The sequence below is a fragment of the Prenolepis imparis genome, unplaced genomic scaffold (genome assembly GCF_030444845.1).
Source record: "Prenolepis imparis isolate NDT839.2.m4 unplaced genomic scaffold, iyPreImpa1.0 SCAF_4, whole genome shotgun sequence".
Classification (NCBI taxonomy): domain Eukaryota; kingdom Metazoa; phylum Arthropoda; class Insecta; order Hymenoptera; family Formicidae; genus Prenolepis; species Prenolepis imparis.
This window is the reverse complement of record NW_028141162.1, coordinates 20,504,282-20,526,831: the sequence shown is the minus strand read 5'-3', so window position 1 is coordinate 20,526,831 and position 22,550 is coordinate 20,504,282. Positions and strand designations below refer to the sequence as shown.

Here is a 22,550-nt window from a genome sequence, read left to right as displayed (position 1 = left end):
TTATTTTCGCAGTTCGTAAACGTTTCTTCAGAGTTAAAAATTTCGATTACCTGCATTTCTTCCCCAGGATTTAACGGCTCGAAGATGTCGATTTCATCGATAATAAACGAGTCAATGTCTTGACCAAGATTGGAGATATTATTTTGCAAATTCGTCGTGTTGTCAGTCATAATCTGTGCTGTTGAAATCGTAGTGTTCGATTGTATGTTTGAGTGTGCATCGTTGCTATAAATGTTCAGTATCTCTCCGGTTCTTTCGCTGAGTGACAAAACATTATCTTTTTCTCCGGCTTTCCTTTTCAATGAGATCCAATAATTAAAGAGATTAAAATCTTCAACAAGTCCGTTCCACGTGTCGCCGGATTTCTCGAAAGTTTCAATTTTTTCCGAAGATAGCTCTCAAAATATCGCAAGTGTTCCTTGGCTTGATGTAGCTCTTCATTATAAGCTCTGTCACTAGTCGATCGTTGTGTGTCAGTTTCGAGCAGTTTAGAGTAATTTACGGCGTCTGAATCGAAAGGAAAGAGACCGCACGTTCGAAAACCGTTTTGCAGATTTTTCGCTGAATTTATGGAGTCAATAGCCTTTTCAAGCAGAGGAGGGAACGCTTCTCGTTTTAGCGCCGCTGCGTTGTGTTCCATTCGCCAGTCATGGATTACATTCTTCCACGCTTTTTTCAGAGGATGAAACATCGCCACATCCATAGGCTAAAGAATATGAGTCGAGTTTGGATACAGAGCCACTAAAATGATCTGATTAATGGAGCAGAAGTCACTGAGAGCCATTGTTATATGAGAACTGTGGCCGTCGACACGTATAGAACGACTGGTAAAGGAATTTTCTTGTCGAGCAACTAAGGATGAAAGATATTAGCAACAAATTCATAAAAACTCCGCCGTCATCCACCCGTTGTCAGATTTGCCCAGTCCCCACGATTCTGGCATAGCAGCTACTATAGATGCTGGCATTCGCTTGCAGCTGATCATTATCATTGGCGGAACCAATTCGCCTGCAGCGTTTCCTGTCATCAACGTCGTAATACACTCCTTTTCGTTGCTGTTGATGAAATTGTATACCGTTTTTTCACCTTTTTTTTACCAAAACCTGGTTCCCCTTTGGGCTGAGAAAAAATGCGGTTTCATCGCAGTTAAAGATTCGTTGTGGATCGATGATAACGTCGATGAAGTTGTTTTCTATATAATACAGTTGTATCTCTTTGAACCAGTTCTTTATCTTCTCCTCTGTTATTAAAGCTCGAGCTTTAGATAGGTTCTGGGGTGCTCGTGTCGAAATTTCGGGATGCCGTCGCATAAATGCTTGGTACCAGTGTCTCCCGGGTCTGTTGTTAGTAAAAGGCCTTTCTCTTCCAACTTTGGTAATCAGCATTTTTACGCTGTCCAGTAGGTGATCCTTTGTAACTGGAAATCCAGCTTTTCCTAGTACGATGATCCATCTGATTAGTTGCTCTTCCTCGATAGCCGACAGAACAGTCTCTGGTCCCATTTTGCGTTCCTCTGGTACTTTATTTTTCAGTTTGTCAGACAACGTAGTCCGAGGTACGTTATACTTTATGCTAGCAGAGCGTACGGATATGCCACCTGTCTTCACCGCTTTTAAAGCTTCTCTCATTTGGTCCGCTGTGTATTTCAGAGTTGGAGCCATCGCTGTTATTAAAGAGAAAAAATTCTAATGGTTTATTCGAGACCATTTATTTTTATATTATTATTATTATTATCACCATTTATTTTTATATTATTATATTTTATTTATATTTTTATATTATATATTATTATTATAAATTTTCAATAATTATTAATAGCTATTTCAACAAGAAAAAATTTTAACTGGATTTTTTATTTGAATAGTGCCCATCTCTGTGACGTACCTAGTTATCGACATAAAAGTCGATCCAGTGATCGACATCTTTATTTGTTTATGTATCTATTTATTAAATTGACTATGTCTATGACGATTACTGGTCCATGGAATGTCTGGATAGTAACAATTACGGATCTAATTTTTTAATTTGGATTTTGGGTGAGTATATATTATTATTCGATTTACGAGATTTTTTCCACATAGTCTCAGTAATCGACAGATATGGCGATTACTCGGAGGACTACGTGCTTCAGAGAACCAATGCTCGTCATATAAAAAACTCTATGAAATTTACATGAAACAATAATTTGCGATGCTGTAACGTAAAACTGAGATCTCTATTTATAACTTGAAGCTCAATTTAGCTTATGCGAGTCACCGGATATTTCAAGATAACACGAGTTGTCAAACGGAGTATCTTAACCTTACAATTACGCATTCGGTCGAAATCACGCATAGGCTTGGCTGCTGCATATATTCGATTTAATTATTATTGAATTGGTATACTTAAGAGTTTAACAATGTAATACAGCATTGTAAATACCTTCTTGGGGCCAACAGAAATATCAGCAAGCCGCACGATCGACAGAAAACTTTAAATATATCGTTAATACGTGAACATGGCGATTATTGGTATCCTGACGATTACTGGGCCAATTACCTTATATTATTTTATTTATAAGACATATAGAGAACAGATTTAAATTATTTTGTAACTTGTGAAAACGTGAACAGAGGAGAGCAATAATAAAATGATTTAGAAAATAATTACTAATCTATTTAAAATTATATCTATTGGATGAATATTCTGATCATCCAGTTTCATTGCAATTCGTTATGGATATCGTCTGCTGTTTACTGGACTGAAATAAATGTCGATTGAGCAAGTTTTTGACATATATACTAAGGCAATGCAAATCTGAGGCGTCGGATCTGCTCTTTTATCTGCCATTGCAATCGTGTTCTTTTGTTATATCAAGCTATATGCTTTATTTCTTGGTTAAAATTTCTAGATCAAGATTGCAGTAATTTTTTAATCAACAATTATGTAAAATAATGTTCAATTAATGTTAATTATTCTGAAAATATTGATGATGGAATATTTGAGATATAGGATATTGACGGTCAACAATTTTACACGATAAAAAAAGTAAATTCTTCGTTAATTATTAAGTCTGTTACTATTGCGAATAGCTATAACAATAATTTATTATTGATTTTTAAGTATTTTGTTAATAATGTAGGCTTTAAAATATATATTTAGGTATTCGAATAATATGATTTTATAAAAGGCGAGAAATAACGGGCGACACTTCGGTCGCCTATTGTTATCTATTTACTCTTTTTTTCTGTAAAACCGTTTGAGTATATTTATATTGTTGGCCCTTTCGTTCTACAATGGCCCTCCGAGAGCGATATACACTTTTCGGGAACCGAAACACGAATGCCAGGATTGGCCCGATGTTTCCGGGTAGGGACATTTTTAGCGCAAAGATCCGAATATATATATCGCCTCCTCGGCGATCGCGACACTCTCTCACGCTGACATTCTCGCTTTCTCGCACTCTCGCAATTCTGAGCCACGACCTTCCGAAGAGCATCGACAGAAGAAGACGCTTCAGGTTCGCAATAAACATTAAATAGAAAATAGAATCTTCTACATATAATCCTATCTTCTCCCGACAACCTGGTTCAAGAATACGAAGATATCGGAAACGACCATCCTGTCAGGCGGACCGGCTACAATAACTTTAAAATATTCCTATCTCGTTCAGCTTTTCCTAATGTCGAGTTGTGTCTTAATATTTTGTACATATTTAATAAGCTTTTTTTTTTATATAAAATGTGTTTTTATCTGATTATAATTTGAGTTACTTAAAACCTAAAAATTTTGATAAGTATTTTTATCAAAACTTGTCATATACATTGAGTTCAAACTTTATTGTTAGCTTAAAGCATATAATGTGTAATGTTCAAGAATATATATCAACAATCAAGATATACTAATCAACTTGTTGTCATACAAGAAGAAAATAAAGAAAATAAACGGCAGAGCAATGTAAACCAGATCTGTGAGAATACAAATGAAGAAAAAACTAAAGTATAAACATATGGATTAATTTTGTGATTCATAATGCTTCGTCCACTGTATTATACAGTCTGTTGCAAGTGACATTCTTGATATTCTTCTCCGGTTTTTTTTCATGCTCTAAGTCTTGTTTTCCGGTTGAAAAATTCAAACTTACTCTCGTCAGACCATAAAACCTTCCAAAAATCAGTCGACGATTCTGCAAACTCCAGACGCTTAATTTTATTTCGCTTGCTGATAAAGGGCCGTTTTCGTGCAAATCTGCTGTGCAAATTTGCTTCCCGGAGTCTTTGTCGAATTGTTTTTTGTGATACCTTTACCTGGAGGTTCTCTTAAATGGCCCGTATCGTTGAACATGGATTTTTTTAAATTTCTCGTACAATACGAGAGTCGTCCCGATCAGTGGTCACTCGATTTCTTCCTCTTCTTACTCTGTCCACAACAGAACCAAACTTCAGTAATTTTTTCATAGTTTTTGCATTATTTATCTTGTTTACTTCGAATTTAGCTGCTACTTTTCTCTGTGAAAAACCTTTCTGAATATGTTTATAATTAATTTTCAAATTTGTGTACAAGTTTGTTTTCTAGTTATCTTCACAAACGAACTTTCTCTGTTGAGAATAGGTGAATGACAACGAAAAACGAACGCGCAATATAATAAGGTCACACGATAAACTAAACTAAACCGTATATAATTTTGCTCTAGGAAAAGGTAAAATACTTCAATTAATAAGCGGCATTTTTAACTTTTGTTAGATGATAGTCTCTTGTTTTTGTCTCACTTTTCGTCTATTAAGCGAATCAATTCTGAAATAATTAGAAAAAAAAGAATCCAAAGAAAATAATTTTTTATAAAAGCTAAAATTAAATCAATAAATTATCTCAGCGTAAGAAAATATAGAAACTTTTATATATTTTAAAAATATTTTGAACATGAACTTGCACAATAGGCGACGGCTTCTTTTTTTTATCAGTTACGGTTAGATATATTAATATGTGCATATTCTTATACACAGTTATATTCTCATTATATGTTACAGCGTTTTCACAAAAAGAACGTCGTGTTATTGACTTCATAATGTACTTTTTGGCGGAATAAGAAAAACTGTTCTGTGTATACATACAAGTATATACCGAGATGGGATGTAAAACAAGGAAATAAATGTAAACTGAATTCAAAAGCAAATCAAGTAAGTCTTATAATACGCTATTTTAATTAAATAGTGAGATTAAGTGAGCTAGTTGTTACTGCAATTAACTTTTAAAACGATTTTTAAAGCCTAGTTAACATCATTTTATATGTATACCATACTTTATTTCTATTAAAATGATAATTTATGAAAGACATATGTATACAGTGATTGACAAAAAAGATACTACTCTTTATTTTCTATAAGCTCTTATTTCTAAAATTTATAAAAATATAAGTTAATTTTGAATGTTTTTGGCTCAAATGATTTCTTATTAATTCAATTTTAAAAATCACAAAACAAAAAAACAAACGAGATTAACGAGAAAAACAACTCGTTTGCTTTTTTCATTAATCTCGTTTGTTTTTATCATTACGCTGAAGGTGGTCCAAAAAATGGACCGAAACGTTCGTCTTTATATATAATTCGATTATAATTTTTGTATACGTTTGACTCACGCTTAAGTTGTTTATATTCGATTGCGCTCACCTTACCACGCTGATTCTTATGGCCTTGTATTAAATTATTTAAAAAAAAAAACATTTTTCTCTAATTAATTGTTATATTTGTTAAAAAATGTTCCGTTTAACATTAGGACAAAAAGACAGAACGTATTTAATTAAAAAAAAAGAATAAAAGAAATAAGAAAAACTAAAATTAATATTTGGTGTAGCTTCTTTTCTTTTTGGCTACTGCTTGGAGTCGTCTTGACATACTCTACACGAAATTTTGAAGATTTTTCTCATTTAGTTCTTTACAAGTTTTCTTAAGCGCTGCGAAATAATTTTCTTTGTTGGTTACCCCAGTTTTATCAATCTTGTCATGTAAAATCGACCATAGGTTTTCTGTGGTCTTAAAATCGGGTGATTGTGGAGGCCAATCAAGAAGTTTTATTCCTTTCGATTTGAAGAATGTTTTAGTATTTTTCGTAGAATGTTTCGGATCATGGTCCTGCTGGAAAGTGAAATTGTCTTTCAACACAACTTGAAGTAGTGATGTTTCCATATTTTTATAGATTATGTCAATATACATTTTTTCTGTCAATGTACTATGATATTGATTTTGACCAAATTTCTTACTCCTGACCAAGCAAAACAACCCTAAATCATAATGCATCGTCCTCCGTACTTTACATTCTGTTGCAAGTGTCTCCTTTGATACAATCCTCCGTTTTTTCTTCATACTCTAATACTTGTTTTCCGGTTGAATATGAATAAATCAAATTTACTCTCGTCAGACCATAATATCTTCCAAAAATCAATCGGCATTTTTGCATATTTCTTGTACATTCTATACGCTTAATTTTATTTTACTTGCAAATAATGGGCCATTTTTATGAAAATCGGCTGTTCAAATTTGCTTCCTGTAGTCATCATCAAATTGTTTTATGTGATACCTTTACCTGGAGGTTCTCTTGAATGGCCCGTATCGTTAAACATTGATTTTTTTAAATTTCTCTTACAAGAGAAGCCATCTTGAGAGGTGATACACGTGTCGAGTTATAGTCCGATTTGGTGATACAAATACTAACATCCCTGTGTCTTACTATTACTGTCCTGGCTGATACAGCAAGGCAGTGAAGTGTTTTCCGCTCGAATCTGTTCGAGTACAGGTTTTTCCTACAAAAGAACTTAATATAACCTGCGAGAGAGAAGTTACGGGCGGCGGCAGCCCCCCACCCTCTCCTTCACGGCTTTGGTGGCCGGTTTTCTTAAATATTTAAGTGGACTGTGAATCATGTTCACTCAAGACCCGGGGGGGTGACCCCTCTAGGTCAAATTATCCTGCTTGTGAAACATTAGATGCAGTGACGGACGTTTCAAATATCTCTAAAAACGACGAACAAAAGCTGGATTCCATAACTTCCTCGCTTCCCCCCTTCCCTATTGAAACCGAGAACCACGATATGGACTATGATACACTGAACAGCTTAACACTGTTGCATCGAGTAAAAACTTTAATTGTAATAACTCTTTCCTGTCTAATTACAGTCAGGAGCCTTCCGGCCCTTCTGCACTGCCAAAGAATTCTCAAGATCCACTAATCTCTAAGGGAAAGATCTCGAACAAACGAAAGACAGAGAAAACGATTGCGTCATCCTCTCCAGGTAATAAAAGTGAAAAAAACGTTTCGGATAAATTAAGCACAGGTAACTCATAACTTTCTAATGATTCCACTTTCACTCTTAAGTTTAATTCAAATAATATTTCACAATTGGAAAGCAATAGATACGATATAACCGCAAGGGGTCCTTACGATGTTATAATCCAGTCTGATTTAGAAAGTAATGAAGCCTCACCCAATTCGCATCGGAATATGCCAGATATATTCCTGCAATATTCCAAATGAAATGCTTAGATGTTCCATGAATGTTCCAACAAATATTCTTGGAATCTCTAATTGGCACAACGTAAAACATTCCTGGAATATTTATATGGAATGTGTTGGGAATATTTATTGTATCGTTCTAGGGATAAAAATGATTTCATAAAAATATTATTTTTAGAAATTATTAATTTTATTCTGTTGTATTTCAACACGTAAAAATATGAAATATTTATATCTAAAGTAAACATAAAATATGAACGTTTTATCTTAATATATTATAGTAACATATATATATGTATATAAATTATAATAAACAAACTGAAATATTTAATAAACTTAAATAAACTTAAATAAATTTAAAATAGTGAAAAAATTAAAATGTGAAATATTTAATAAACTTAGATAAACTTAAATAAACTTGAAAATTTTTTACTGAAATTAAGATAAAATTATTTGTTTCCTTTTGGTTGTGCTCGTTGTCTTCGTGTTTCAGCCTTAATTAACCAATAGCCAAATTTAATTTCAATATCTTTTTCTGTTGAATTCCATTCATCAGCACTAGTTGCTGCGTCTAGAATAGAATTAATATATTTATCATTGTAACGAAAATAATTAGTAGATTAATAATTTTGATTCAATCTTATTTACCAAGGAGTGCTCGATAAATATTAGTAAGAGTCTTCTTAAATGATTTTTTGGAATTTGGCTTCGTATTTTCCAATCTTCCAACCCACACCAACTGTGTTGCACATTCGTTTGTTACTATAGTGGCCATCATTCTGGAACACATTTCAGACAAACTTGTGCCTCCTTGTCCTTTCAGAATGTTTACCTATTATAAACAAAAAATTATAAATTATGTGTTATGATAATACACATAATTATGTACAAATCTAATTATATATACATACAAATATATATAAATACAAAAAATACACCAATTTCTTTAAAACTTGTTAATGAATAAGTACTTCAGGTTAAAAATTGCGATTAACTTACTAGAGCTTTAAAATGTTTCTCTTCTTGTAGCATTTTGTTTACGTTTAACAGAGTTTCGACTGACGTTGCTGGTATGTTTAATGTTTTGAGAATAGAATCTCTACTAGAAGGAACTATTTTATCATTGCCTGATTTTAATGTATTTAAAGCGGATTTTATTTCTCTTTGATTATTTTCAATCCGTATCATCCATCTCACGAGATAAGTTTTAAACTGATCTGAAATAAAGAAATAATTATCTTAAAAATATTAAAGTTTAGAAGAAACATTATAGAAAAGCGTCTAAAATATTAATAATATGTACTTGAGATTTTTTTGTACTATATATCTAGAAACATTGTGCTTCTTAAAAATAATTCAGAATGTAGTAAAACTATTACAATACTTACAATCAGTAAGATGCTCGATTTTTCTTTTCTTCTGTAGAATATAAGTTGATGTAGATGCTCTAGGTTCTTCTTCTTCATTATTAGTATTATTTGTATCATTAAAATCGCCTAATTCATCGTCCATTACAGAATCTTGCGATTCCTATTACAACAAGAATATATACAGATAGAGTTCTTTATGTACAGAAAATAAAACCTTAAAGACAACTTCTTACATCTGATATAATTGGCATAGCATTTCTGTCATTCTCACATTGTTGAGAAGTTATTGCTGTTTTGTCTAGAGGTTCCTGAGAACATAACGGTGTACAATTTTCAAGTTCTGTTTCAGTAGATGTCAATTCTGACTCTACTATAAATTTGTTTAATTTTGATATACACTTTTCCATCGTACCTATTACAATGAAAAATAAAAGTAATATTGAAAGAAATAATGTAGCGCGCTATATTTATGCTGTAAAATAAAAATTTTTTGAAACCAGTTATACCTTTTTTATATAAAACAGTAACTAAATAACTTTTTCATGACGATGTATCAGGTTCCTCTAGTTCGTTTATTGCAGCCTTCAATTGTGCTTTTTTATATTTATTGGGAAACCAACAAAACATCTGATTTTCATTTTCATATAACCAATTTTTTGGTACAATATCCATAGGTACAGATGTTCCTTTCTTTTCTAGAGGAAACTCTACTATTGACCACATTTTACTGTGATATAAATTTAGAATAGATTTAGAAACTTAAAAAAAAGAAATTAAAGTTAAATGATTACGTATACATCTAAAGAAAATAAAAAAATTGTTAGAAATTGTGCATAGGAAAAACTGCAAAAGCATTTCTGTCTTTGTATTGAACAAGAATTGCCTTGTATAAAATATCAGTGAGGTGCCATTTGTCTGGTCGCTCACACAAGTTTTTAACTATATAAATATGAAAATTTGATGATTTAGTTGGAGTTGAATACAAATCTTTAGACTCTTGAAAACGTTTTCCTATTAAAAATATACCAGATGATGTATGAATATTAATGATTTTGATAACATCACTTTTAGACGTAATAACCATGTTATCTCCTTCTTTTAACGACAATACAGTACCATGCCATCGAATCATTTTATAATGTATACCAATTAAAGAAAGACAAGGACCAGAATGAACAGATCTGAGAATGGGACCATCTTTTGTAATAAATTGATTACAATTATTTGAATCTGTCTCAGTTTTTTCTAAAGTGCGGTTTACTAATTGCTGCAATGGTTTGTTTTTCCCACGAATTGCTCGTTTAAGAGAAGCTAATTTATTTTCAAAAGGAAAAGCAGAAAATTTATGCAGAGGACCATGACGTCTAACATCATCAACAAGATGCAACAAATTATGAACATTGTATATGAGAAATGATTTGCCATAAAGATCTTTTGAAATACTACTTATGACGAACTGTCGTAGCATATATTCTGCTTGAACAAGGTCTTCTTCTGAATTATTATCTCGTGATAGTATAAATATACTTGCATGTAGAAGAAGAAAATGTTTATAAATTTTCTTAGGAAGCCATGGAGTGAGTAGAGTAGGACCTAAATACAGAAGGAATTTTCTGTATTCTGTGGCTTTCCACATATTAAGTTCATGTAGACCTCTTGGCTTTCGATTAAATTCTATTGGCCATGAAGATGCTGCTTTTTCAAGTTGTTTATTAAGGATACAAATATTTTGAGCAGACATACGAGCTGTTAATTTACCGCCAGTCCATATGTGCAAAAGCTTGCGCATCACTCCAAGAAATACCAAATGCATTGGATCTAACGGAAACATTGTAATCATATTAATACCAATATCTATTAACGGACTTATTTCCTTATGATATTTTTTCTGTTTTCTTTCAGCAAAACTTTCATCAGTTCTTAAATTAGATGAATGATCCGGAAATATAACACGTCTTTTTTTCCATTGGCCTTTTTGAACACACTTTTCACATCCATAATAGCCGCCATGACCTTTAATACCTTTCAAAAAAGCTCTAGCTGGTGCATCACAAATAAACTTCTAACAAATACTGTATACTTTGTATCATTAATAACAATACCATTTTCCATAAGATCTTTTAACTCTGGAACAAAATCTTTCAAAAACAATTTTAAATCTGGTTTTTCTTTCCCGCAATATACAGCACATACAATCGGTGTAAAATTAAATTCTTCAATAAGACATAATATTGGCCACAACTGTATACGACTACTTTTAAATAAGGGAAGTCCATCAACATTGAATTTTAGCCAAATTATTGGTGATGATGGAGATCTCATTTTTAATTGTTCTTGTAGCATATTCTTTAAGTTAAAATTATAATATTGACCATCCCCCATAGTTTCAATAGATATATTATTTGATTTTCCAAAAATACTTCTCGGATCTGTAGGTAAATTTGGATGGACTTTATTAAGAATTTTTAAAAGTTGTTGAAAACTAGTTCTGCTAATATTGTTTTCCACTGCCCACATTTTGAGATTATTTTGCAAGTAAACATTAATATTTTCATTGCATTTGTAATCATTTACTCTTTCTTTGATAAGCTTATCACTAGTCTGAAAATTTTCATCACGAGATAAAAAATTTGTGAGACTAAACTTATCAATTAATTCATTGCTACTGTAATTAACAGAACTATTAAAAATTTCATTACATATTTGTTCATTCTGCTCATTATCACTGTCACAATTTCTTGATACAGAAAAGCTATCTATGTTAACTGATATGTCATTTTGTGTAATTTGTTTCTTAACATTATTGTTATTGTTTTCCTGCAATGGAAATGCTTGAGAATGTTTATATAAGATGTTAAAATTCATATTTTTTTGATCTTCTGTAGAAAAAATATTAATTTTTTGCTTTTTAGATACTTGATTTTCTGTTTCAATGTGGCATACTGTTTTGTCTGCTGCATCACGTAAAATGCGATAAAATTGTCTCTTGCTCTTTGCAGCAGATAATTGGTCCATTGTACTTTGTACATTGTTGTCAGGCAAGAAGGTATCAAACCTTGTATAAAATAAAATGTTTTAAATATAAAAGTGAATTCTGTTTTAACAGCTAAACACACACACGGGACACATACATATATATATACACATACATCTCATATAATATATATAATTATTTTTTACCTGAGGTTTGTGTTTGGAATATTTTTATTTTGATCCATATTTTTCTTTTTAGTTGATTTTCTTTAAAGCAAAATTTTATTCTCTGAAAATAAAAAAATTAGATATATATAAATTATTCCTAAAATATAAAATAAAAAAATTCAATTGCAATATTAATAAAACGAAATATTAAATAGATAATAAATATTTTTACGACTGTGTATTAAAGACATATAATAATTAATTATATATTCAATTAATTTAAGGATATTCAATTTGTCAACATCAAATTCAAAGTAAGATATACTCTTTAAATAGAATTGCTGGAAAATTAATCCTCAATTAATTCGACATGTACAATTAGCTATTATAACTAATTATAATCGCCTGTATGACATTTCTATAATTTTTAATGTATTTATTGCTACATCATAACGTGTTATTGCACTGTATTTTGACCTGTTAAAATATATAGGCACAGAGACACGTATATGTATAACAAATAATATAACGACATCGTCGTTAACAATTACAGAATCACATGTCGTCATCGTCTAATTATGTTTAAGATGCCTTTATCTTATTTGTTTTCACAGTGAAAATATTAATATTTATACAAACACACACGTGTCAAGAAATGTCACGAGACGTCCCAAACACATTCTCGAAACGTCCGTTGGACATCTCTTGAATGTACGTGTTGCTATCGTCATTCTATCTTTGTTCGAAATTAAGTGCTACTAAAATAGACTCACATTTTTACAAAGAAACGAAATTAGACGAAAATATGTCATAAATATATATGTATATATATATATATATATATATTTATAGATAAGTATTGTAGATAAATAGCTGAGCTAACTTTTTATATAACCTTACTTTTGTATATAGGTTGTGCATGTTCTACATAAAAAAAAGAATATGTGGAAAATAATTTTACATAAATATAGTATACTTACCGTAATAAAAATATTTTAGTAATGCACAGTTTTGTAGCAAACAAATATACATATATAATAACTGTTGCAGATTATGCCACGAGTTGTCCGTGATACACCGGGCGGGCAATGCTGTACAACGATAGAATAGGTTAGGTTTCACTTGGCGATTGTAGCGCTCGCGAGCATCGTTGACTCAGCGGCGCTATAACTTATATGTTCTCCGAACGAATAAATACTTTCGTTTTTTTTAACTTTATTATTCACCGAAAATTAAATACGATATATCAACACACACATTTTTTTAAACATTGCATTAGCATTTATTAATTGAATTATAAAAAAGCTTCCATAATACCCAGGCAACACTTACATTCAAGAGATGTCCAAAGGACATTCCGAGAATGTGCTTGGGACGTCTCGTAACATTTCTCGACACGTGTGTTCATACCATTATAATTAACGTTCTATGGATAATCCCGTTAACATAATAATAGAACGTCTCTTAAAAAATATACATGGAATATTCAGCGAACATGTTATTCAGTGAAAAACAAAATTATTCACAAGTATAGCAAGTCACAAATATATTCCATTGATGTTACAAGTATAGCCCTATATGAATGTTCCTTAAGCTTATCATAGTTAACGTTCTATGAATAATCCCGTTAACATAATAATAGAATGTCTCTTAAAGAATATACATGGAATATTCAGGGAACAGATTATGGATATACATTTCGAAAAAATGGATATACATTTCGAAAAAATATCTATGAGATATTCCATGAATGTTCATTTTGTACATTCCCATTGTCATATTTATAGCATCTTTGTAGAATGTTCTGGGACTCTCCCATGCCAATTGGGCATATATTGACCCTATATTTGTTGGTCGTATTCTATACTCGTTATTAAAGAAAGACATCAGCGAAATTTAAAAAAATAGGATTCTCAAAAATAAATGTTTAATTCAAGAGAAGCGGCCAATAATCCAGTTTCTAATCCTATATTGAAGACAAATAAACTTAAGGTTTTTATTCCTTTGTTCAGAACGAATAGGAAGGAAATTATTCGAAACGTTTCTCTGGACAAATCCGATGATGAGATTCGCAGAGGAATTGATTGCGATGTGGTGGTTATATCAGTAAAGAGACTGAACCGTAGGAAGAAGGACACTTCTGAGCCTTCCCCTAAACGCAACCCAGGCTACGACACCGAAGGTAGTCTTGTCCCCTCCAAGATCATACTCATCACCTTTAAAGGCCAACAGTTACCGAGGTATTTATTCTTGTATAGAGTTAAATATGACATAGAGCCCTTTGTGCCTAAGACTTCCATGTGCTATTCCTGCTTGCGATATGGCCATTTTAAATCCCAATGTAAAAGTCATCCCAGGTGTAATCTTAGCGGAGAGATTGAGCATGGTGACCCAAGACTGTGCACTAAGAGGGAGGGACCTCCAGTTTGTATAAATTGTAAGGGCCCATACAAAGCCACAAGTCCTAACTACCCGGAATACAAAATACAAAGGAAGATCAGAGAACTAGCGGCATATGAAAATATTTCTCTATTAGAAGCCAGGAATAGAATAAGGAACTCCACGCCAAATATTTCTGCTAACTCTTCTAATACTATTAAAGATTTCCCCCTATTTAATTCTCCTTCCCTTCCCCCGACTTCGGAATATATCTCTCATTCTTCCCCAAATATTTCTTATATATGCTCAAGCTATAAATTCTAACTCCAACGGTAATTCCTCTTTCAATTATAATGACAACAGTAAAGAATCCTCCTCTTTGAATTGCTCTCAGCGATATCTACAAACTTCTTCATCATCTTCTTCTAATCGTCAAAAGATTATTCATAATCCCCCTCCTTTATTAGTTTCTAACGGCAGATCTCCTTTTGACTCGATGGGGAATGGGCTGGTATTTAAACACTACGCCCATTCTTTTTCCCCTCACCCCGCTCCCTCCATAAATAATTCTTCTAGTTCGAAAAATCTCTCTGTCATAAATCCGGAACTGATTAAACAGCTCCCCAAAAAAATTGTTGTCTTGGATAAGCTAAGTCCCTTTCTTAAGCTTTTTGGACTTTACGAAGTCACTTCAGAATTTTTGAGCTTATTTTTTTTCATTCTTTAAGCTCCTTCTCGGTGATCTCTAACACATCCACATCTAATGGCCTGTCCTCGGAACAATCTTCCTATTAACTCAGCTCTTACGATTTTACAGTGGAACTGCCACTTTTTGTTTAACAAAGTTTATATTTCAAATCCTTTGTTCATAGAATTTGATGTTATTGCCTTATCCGAAACCTGGCTTAATGATAACTCACAGATTAGTATTCGAGACTTTGTCGTTCTCCGGGCAGATTCCCAAATTAACAGCAATGGCGGCTTGCTTCTAGCGATACGCAATTCTATTCCTTATTCACTTTTAAAAGATACTTTTTGTGTAGAAAATAAACTCGAAAGTATGTGCGTTATTATTATTATCATCATTATAATTATCATCATTATTCTCCTAATCCTCATCATCGTTTTTTCTTTTCTATAATAAAAAGCATAATTATAAACGCCTACCCACATAGCATGTGATATTGCAATAATATTACAGTGATATTACAATATTGTAGTAATATTAGAATAAGAATAAAATATTATAGAAATATTACTGAGATATATTACATTGCGATATATTACAATGTAATATTTTGTAATATTTATATTATATTGCAGTGTGATATATAATTTTAAAATATTACTACAATATTTCACAAATATTACTATGTAATCTATTACATTGTAATATTAATGCAATATCATACAAATATTATGATATGATATATCGCACTGCACTGCGATTTTCATGATATTCCAACAAACGGAATATAACTGCTACATAATACAGAATGATCTATCTATATATATAAAATCCAGATGCTCATTCGAGCGCAGCGATATACTTCACTGCAGGAGGCAATAACCGGCGCATGTGCGGAAGAAAAACTTATCAAGCCCAACAGGTTTCAAGACAAACAAAAAACCGAATCGAGTTACTCGCGACAACCTCGAATCTCGAGCACGCAATGTTATAAATGTGGAAAAAACGGTCATTACGGACGCGACTGCCGCAGTAGCAATAGACACGCGCTCCCAAAGCCCGAAAAATTTTCGCGAATCAACACGATAAATAAATATTGCAACCATTGCAAAAAATCCGGACACAGCCGCAACGAATGCTGGAAATTGAACGGACGACCGAAAGACCGCGAGGACAAAAATCGGGAAGACGACCGAAAACCACGCGCCGAGAACACAAGTGAACGATACGATTCGCACCGTCAGCGAAAACGGAGCACCGACTCCGCCAACAGTAGTGGCGAAGAAGAGAGTAAAGATAGAAAGAGAGCGCCGTTAAAAGCATTGGACTACCGCGTCGCACACATAAAAAATACATCACACACACAAAATAAGCCGAAAGTGCCGATAGTAACTCTACCCTTACGTGAAGCAAAAAGCGGAAAAATAAATATGATGTGCGATTCGGGATCGACTATTTCATTAATAAAATTAAAGGAATTGGACGATGACACATTAATTTACGATGACAAAATCGCACTCACCGGAGTAACCGGACACAAGATACACACAATAGGAAAGACGCACGCCACAATTAAAATAGACGGTCACAATATCAAACACTCCTTCTACATAGTAAGAGATGACATGCCTATCGAAAACGACGGCATCATAGGATTTGACTTCCTACACAAACACTCAGCTATTTGCGATTTCAAAAGGGCACGGCTCCAAATAGGGAAGGTCGCACTAAAATTTTTGCAACCCCCCGACAGAATAACATTGAAACCGCGCTGCGAGACTATTATTAGAGCCGCGACCCATACAAATCGCATAGGAATAGTTCAAGCGGAAGAAACCGCACCGGGCATATATATCGGCAACGGACTAGTAGAGCCAATGGACTTCACGTGCCCCGTCAGCATAATGAACACGACGGACAAGGAAGTCGAGATACAAACGCCGACGGTCTCAATCGAAAAAATAGAACAAGACACCGCAGCCGGGATACATGCGATAAAAGATAACAAACAAACAAAATTTTTCGCACCACGAAAAGAACGCATTTGACAATTATTACGAACCGATCATTTAAATACGGAAGAACGACAGGCACTCCTAAGGATCTGCGAGGAATATTACGATTAATATGGCTATTCAATGTTAACGACCCCGGGTCAAGGCTAATCCGGTGGAGACTCAAGTTAGAGGAATACGATTACGAAATAATTCACAAGGCCGGACGAGCGAATGCGAACGCCGATGCACTGAGCCGCAATATATTCCGAGACTTAACCGAGTCAGCGGAAGAACGAAAAATACACGCGATAGAAAAGGATGAAGCAAGCGCCGTCGATGAGAAAATTTACACAGAGGAAGAAAAGAAACAAATATTGCATGAATACCATGATGCACCCCTAGGAGAACATCAAGGAGTCGAGCGTACTATTAGAAGGATTCGTCTAAATCACAACTGGCCAGGAATAACTAAAGACGTGGAAAAATATATAGCAAAATGTGAAGCGTGCCAGAAAAATAAATTATCAAGAAAAATAAAAATGCCTTTAGTAATCACCGATATGCCCACTAGGCCATTCGAAAAATGTGCTTTAGATATAGTCGGACCACTGACCGTGACAACGGAAGGAAACAAATATCTGCTGACATTCCAAGACAGCCTAACAAAATATAGCGACGCGATACCAATCCCAAATCAAGAAGCGAATACGATCAGCAAGGAATTCGTCACCAGAATCATTCTTAAACATGGAATTCCAGAAAAAATTCTAACGAATCAGGGTACAAATTTTCTTAGCGAAATTTTCAAAAATACATGCAAGTTGCTAAAAATAAATAAAATACAGACAACTGCATATCACCATGAAAGTAATGGCGCGTTAGAACGATCACATCGCACGCTGGCTGAGTACTTACGACAATATATTAATGAAAATCAAACTGATTGGGATAAATGGGCACCATACGCGATGTTTACATATAATACGACACCGCATACAGCAACAGGATACACACCGTTCGAATTGATTTAGGGACATCAAGCAGAACTACCGACAGCACTGACGAAACCTCCGAAGCCAACGTATAACTATGATGACTATGCGCAGGAGCTAAGAGAAAGAATACGGGCTTCAAATCAACGGGCGAGAGAACATCTCAAAGATGAAAAAACCAAGGCCAAAAAATATTACGACAAGGGCACCAAAATAACGCAATTTAGAGTAGGCGACAAGATACTGGTCCATGACGAGACACTACGATGTGGACGTTCGAAAAAACTCGAATCTCTATGGACCGGACCGTACACAATATTCGAAAAGAATTCCGATGTGAATTATACAATTAAAAAGGGGAGAAAGATAATACGTATACACGTAAACAAGCTCAAGCAATTTGTTGAAGCATAAACATTTGCCAATACTCCCCTCAACGATGCAAAATAAAATGAAACACTCGATTACAGGATGCTTACTTGCTGGAACAGCAAGATATTCGCAAGGCCATATGACACGGAGCGCCCATATGACCTAGAAGAATTCAAGTATAACCCAGGCCTACATTTTGAAAAAATTGGACGATTACATCATGCCAAAGAGACCTGGAAACTCGTAATAAAATTAAACTTGGAGGAATTAATTCAAAGGTACAAACAAATCGAAGAATACAGACAGCAACACCAGCTGAAATGTGACACACTGAAGTTCCATGTACAGTACCAACAAGACGCCTACACTAGTTTCGAGAGCATCGCAAAAAGAGAGGCTAAATATTTAAAAAGTCTCATGACACAGATTCAGACCGTATACAGACCACCGACTAACAAACGCCGGGGATTAATAAACGGGATAGGATCAATCGCGAAAGCACTATTCGGAACAATGGACGCAGACGATGAAGAACAGATAAATGAGCAGTTAAAATTATTAAAAAATAATCAGCAAACGGTACAGCACGCGATAAAAAACCAAATAAAAATAATAAATACAACAATCGCGCATATAGTAACATTAGAAAAGATAGTCCAGCGAAACGAAAAACTTCTACAGACACAAATGCAGGCCTTTTTCGAACGCGAGGATATTACCGAACATTTTCTAATAATTACCGCGGTCATTACCGAATTAATACGCGACGCCGAAAACGTATTAGATTACCTTGCGCACATTCAACAAGGGACAATACATTTAAAATTAATGCCGGTAGAGACCATAATCCCGCACTTAAAAGAGGCAACATAACAAATACCGCGAGGCTCATATTTTCCGTTCACAGTCCACGCCGAGGACTGGCTACAAATAGAAAAATATACGACCATGAGTGCGTACTGCGATAAAACAAAAATTTTCACGATTCTTCGTTTTCCGTTAATAGCGAAACCGACATATGACATTATAAAAGTAGTTGCGCTTCCTGTTCCAGATCATAACGCCATAATGTCAATAACGGAAGTAAAAAATGAATTAATTGCGATAGATAAGGAAACATTAACATACTTGGTATTAACAAAAACCGAATTAGAAAATTGTAAACAAACTAATTCCGAATATATGTGCCTACAAACAAAACCAGTGTACCGAATAAATGCGAACGCGCCATGCGAAATACAAATATACGAGCAAAGGCAACAAAAACATTGTAAATTAAAACCCATTATCGCGAAAAATGCAGTATGGATCGCGTTACACCAGCCGGACACTTGACTATATTCAACCGCCGCCGAATTACAAGTAGCAATACAATGCGACGGACAGTACGAATATAGAGAAACAATAAAAAATACAGGACGAATTGCATTAAAAGAAAAATGTAAATTAACGACCGAAGACATGACAATACAAGCAAAAGGCACAGTCTACGAAACAGACACAGAAACTTACCTACCAGAAATAAATATAACGCTACTACACAACCTCGACACACGGACACACAGTAACATGACACTAATAGATGTTACAGGACACGAAACCGAGTTAGCAGAATTAAAAGCTAAACTACATACGATAAATAGCAATATAGAAGATAGCGAACGACAATTCTTTACAAGAAAACAATTCTTATATCCGATGGCAACAAACGGAATAATCCTAACGCTAATAATAGCCGTAATTTATATAACACATAAGAACAAAAAGACAAAAGAACTACCCATATACAGATGTGAGACACCACCGAAACTAAAACCAATATTAAAACGTAGCCTAAGCACGCGATATTAGAAATAAGATATATATAAATAGAAAATATCGCAGATATGTGTAATTTAATTGGTAAAGGAAAACTATGTACCTCCGTTTTCTTTTTTTTTCGGGGGAGGGATGTTATAGCCCCAAATTATTAGGCTATAAACAGTCAGATTATATTATACTTTAAGTAGGTTATTACACAATTATAAGTAGGGCATAGGCCCGCGCGAAACGCCGATGCAGCATCACACGCAATAAGGAGTTGCAGAAAGAACCGCGAAAACGAGGTTATTGCAACTAAGCGCTGTGACACGATATTGCCAACATGCAAGCAAAGCATTCCATTAACCTCCTTCGCTTGCATCTGGGCTTTGACCACGCGTGACGACCCCATTAATTAATTATAAAAAAGACCCATCGATAATACTCGAGGGCCAGTCTGAAATCCAAATTGTACAGGTCGTCACGATATATCTCTAGTGAATTTATATTAAAGTGTTGTGAAAAGTAAAAGGTATTATTTCACTGGACGAGTCCCGAACTCCTCAGTTCTAATCCAGCTACGATCCCAACTACCCTGTGTCTCCCCACCAGAGGCACAACAATTGTGACAAAATTATTTCGTAATTACTTCATATATGTATATGTATACATATATATATATATATATATATATATATATATATATATATATATGTGTCTAAGGGCAGTTTTGACGACTATTTTTTTTTTATGTATACATACGTGTATAATTACTCTAAGAACAGTTTGGTAAAGTGTTTCTTTTGTATTTTGTATAGTTTTGGATTAAAATGAAAAAAAGTATAGAACGGCAGTTTTGACTACTTCTTTCATAATATGGCAGTTTTGACTACTTCTTTCATAATATGGCAGTTTTGACGACAGTTTATAATTTCTTGCAATGTAATGGTTGTTTCAACGACGTCGTCATAACAATCTTTATACCGCCTCTATAGTCGCTAAAACTTCCTTTATATTGTCACAAACTGTTTATGAATAAGTTAAATCAAACATATATTATTCAAATACTAATGTCGTGCTTAAGAAAAATTATATCAAAATTATATATGCAAAATAATAGCATAATGCGTAAGAAAAATTCGAAAATTTTTAGCATATAAGTCTGAATTAATTTTTCTTACACAGGACATTAGTTTGTATAATAATATAAATTGGATTTAATTGTTTTATTACATATATTGTAGTATACAGATGTAATGTTCAGATTCCTGTAATTTGTGCAGAGAAGAAAGAGAGAGAGAGAGAGAGAGAGAGAGAGAGAGAGAGAGAGAGAGTGTATATATATATAATATAAAATATATATGTCTAAAGGCATTTTTAACGACGTTTTCAAGTATAATTGGGCAGTTTTGACGACTGTTGGCAGTTTTCGCGACTGTCGTCAAAGACATCGCAGTATAAAGGCAGTTTTAACGACGGTCATATCTACCTCTGGCTATATACAGAAACCGGCAAAAATAAAAAGCCATCTCATCTATAAGATGGTTTGCTTTTTAAGGTGAAAGAAATATGTTATAGGTTTTTTATAACTAAAATTGAAAATGTATTAATTAATTAAAGGTGTTCAATTAAATATATAAATTATTTTTTATTATATTTATTTCTATATAATCGTATATTTGAGAATGACAAAATAAAAAATCTAGATTCACATTACATTTGAAAAATTTGAAATAATTGATGAAAGCATACTAAGACTGCAGAAAGTTATTGAGGCTTAAGAAAATCATATTAAGTATTAAGTAAAATATTATTATTTCTTTAAATTAAAATATATTATAAGTAAATATTATAATTATTATAAAAATTATAAATATAATAATATTATAAATATAATGAAATTAAAATATATATAATAATATTGTAAATATTATAAAGAAATTAAAATATATGATCTTAACTTGCTTTTTTATTTTGTCATTCTTAAATATACGATTGTTTAGAAGTAAATACATATAATATTAAATAAAAAATTATTTCTTTTTAATAAAAAACAATTAATAAATTCTTATAAAATTTCAATTATAAAAAACCTATAACATATTTTTTTACCTTTATAAAGCAAACCAGTCTTATAGATAGATGAAATAGCTTTTTATTTTTGCCGGACACTGTATATAAACCATAAAAGTAAATATGACGACAATCGTTAAAATTATCTTTATACCGCGATGTCTTAGACGATAGTTATGAAAACTGTTAATAGTCGTCAAAACTGCCTTTAGACAAATATATATTATATTACATTTTATTACATATATCAAGAG

The 22,550-nt window shown here is 33.1% G+C and overlaps 2 protein-coding genes across 3 annotated transcripts; one reads left to right on the top strand and one right to left on the bottom strand.

The window, feature by feature from the left end:
- Positions 1–880: 880 nt before the first annotated feature.
- Positions 881–1,661, bottom strand: LOC145935617 (uncharacterized). Its single transcript, XM_083037103.1, has 2 exons — positions 1,204–1,661; positions 881–1,055 (listed from the first exon to the last, which is right to left on the bottom strand). Exons 1-2 carry the CDS (start codon positions 1,659–1,661, stop codon positions 881–883), a joined length of 633 nt encoding a protein of 210 aa, XP_082893229.1.
- Positions 1,662–4,601: 2,940 nt separating this feature from the next.
- On the top strand, positions 4,602–18,390 carry LOC145935032 (uncharacterized). 2 transcript variants are annotated; one of them, XM_083036024.1, is made up of 5 exons: positions 4,602–4,678; positions 5,007–5,156; positions 7,148–7,263; positions 14,008–14,235; positions 15,899–18,390. In XM_083036024.1, exon 5 carries the CDS (start codon positions 15,899–15,901, stop codon positions 17,108–17,110), a length of 1,212 nt encoding a protein of 403 aa, XP_082892150.1. In that variant the 5' UTR covers positions 4,602–4,678; positions 5,007–5,156; positions 7,148–7,263; positions 14,008–14,235; the 3' UTR covers positions 17,111–18,390. The 2 variants fall into 2 exon arrangements, with proteins under 2 accessions (XP_082892150.1, XP_082892151.1); XM_083036025.1 differs by lacking the exons at positions 4,602–4,678; positions 5,007–5,156; positions 7,148–7,263 and adding an exon at positions 7,288–7,305.
- Positions 18,391–22,550: the final 4,160 nt, after the last annotated feature.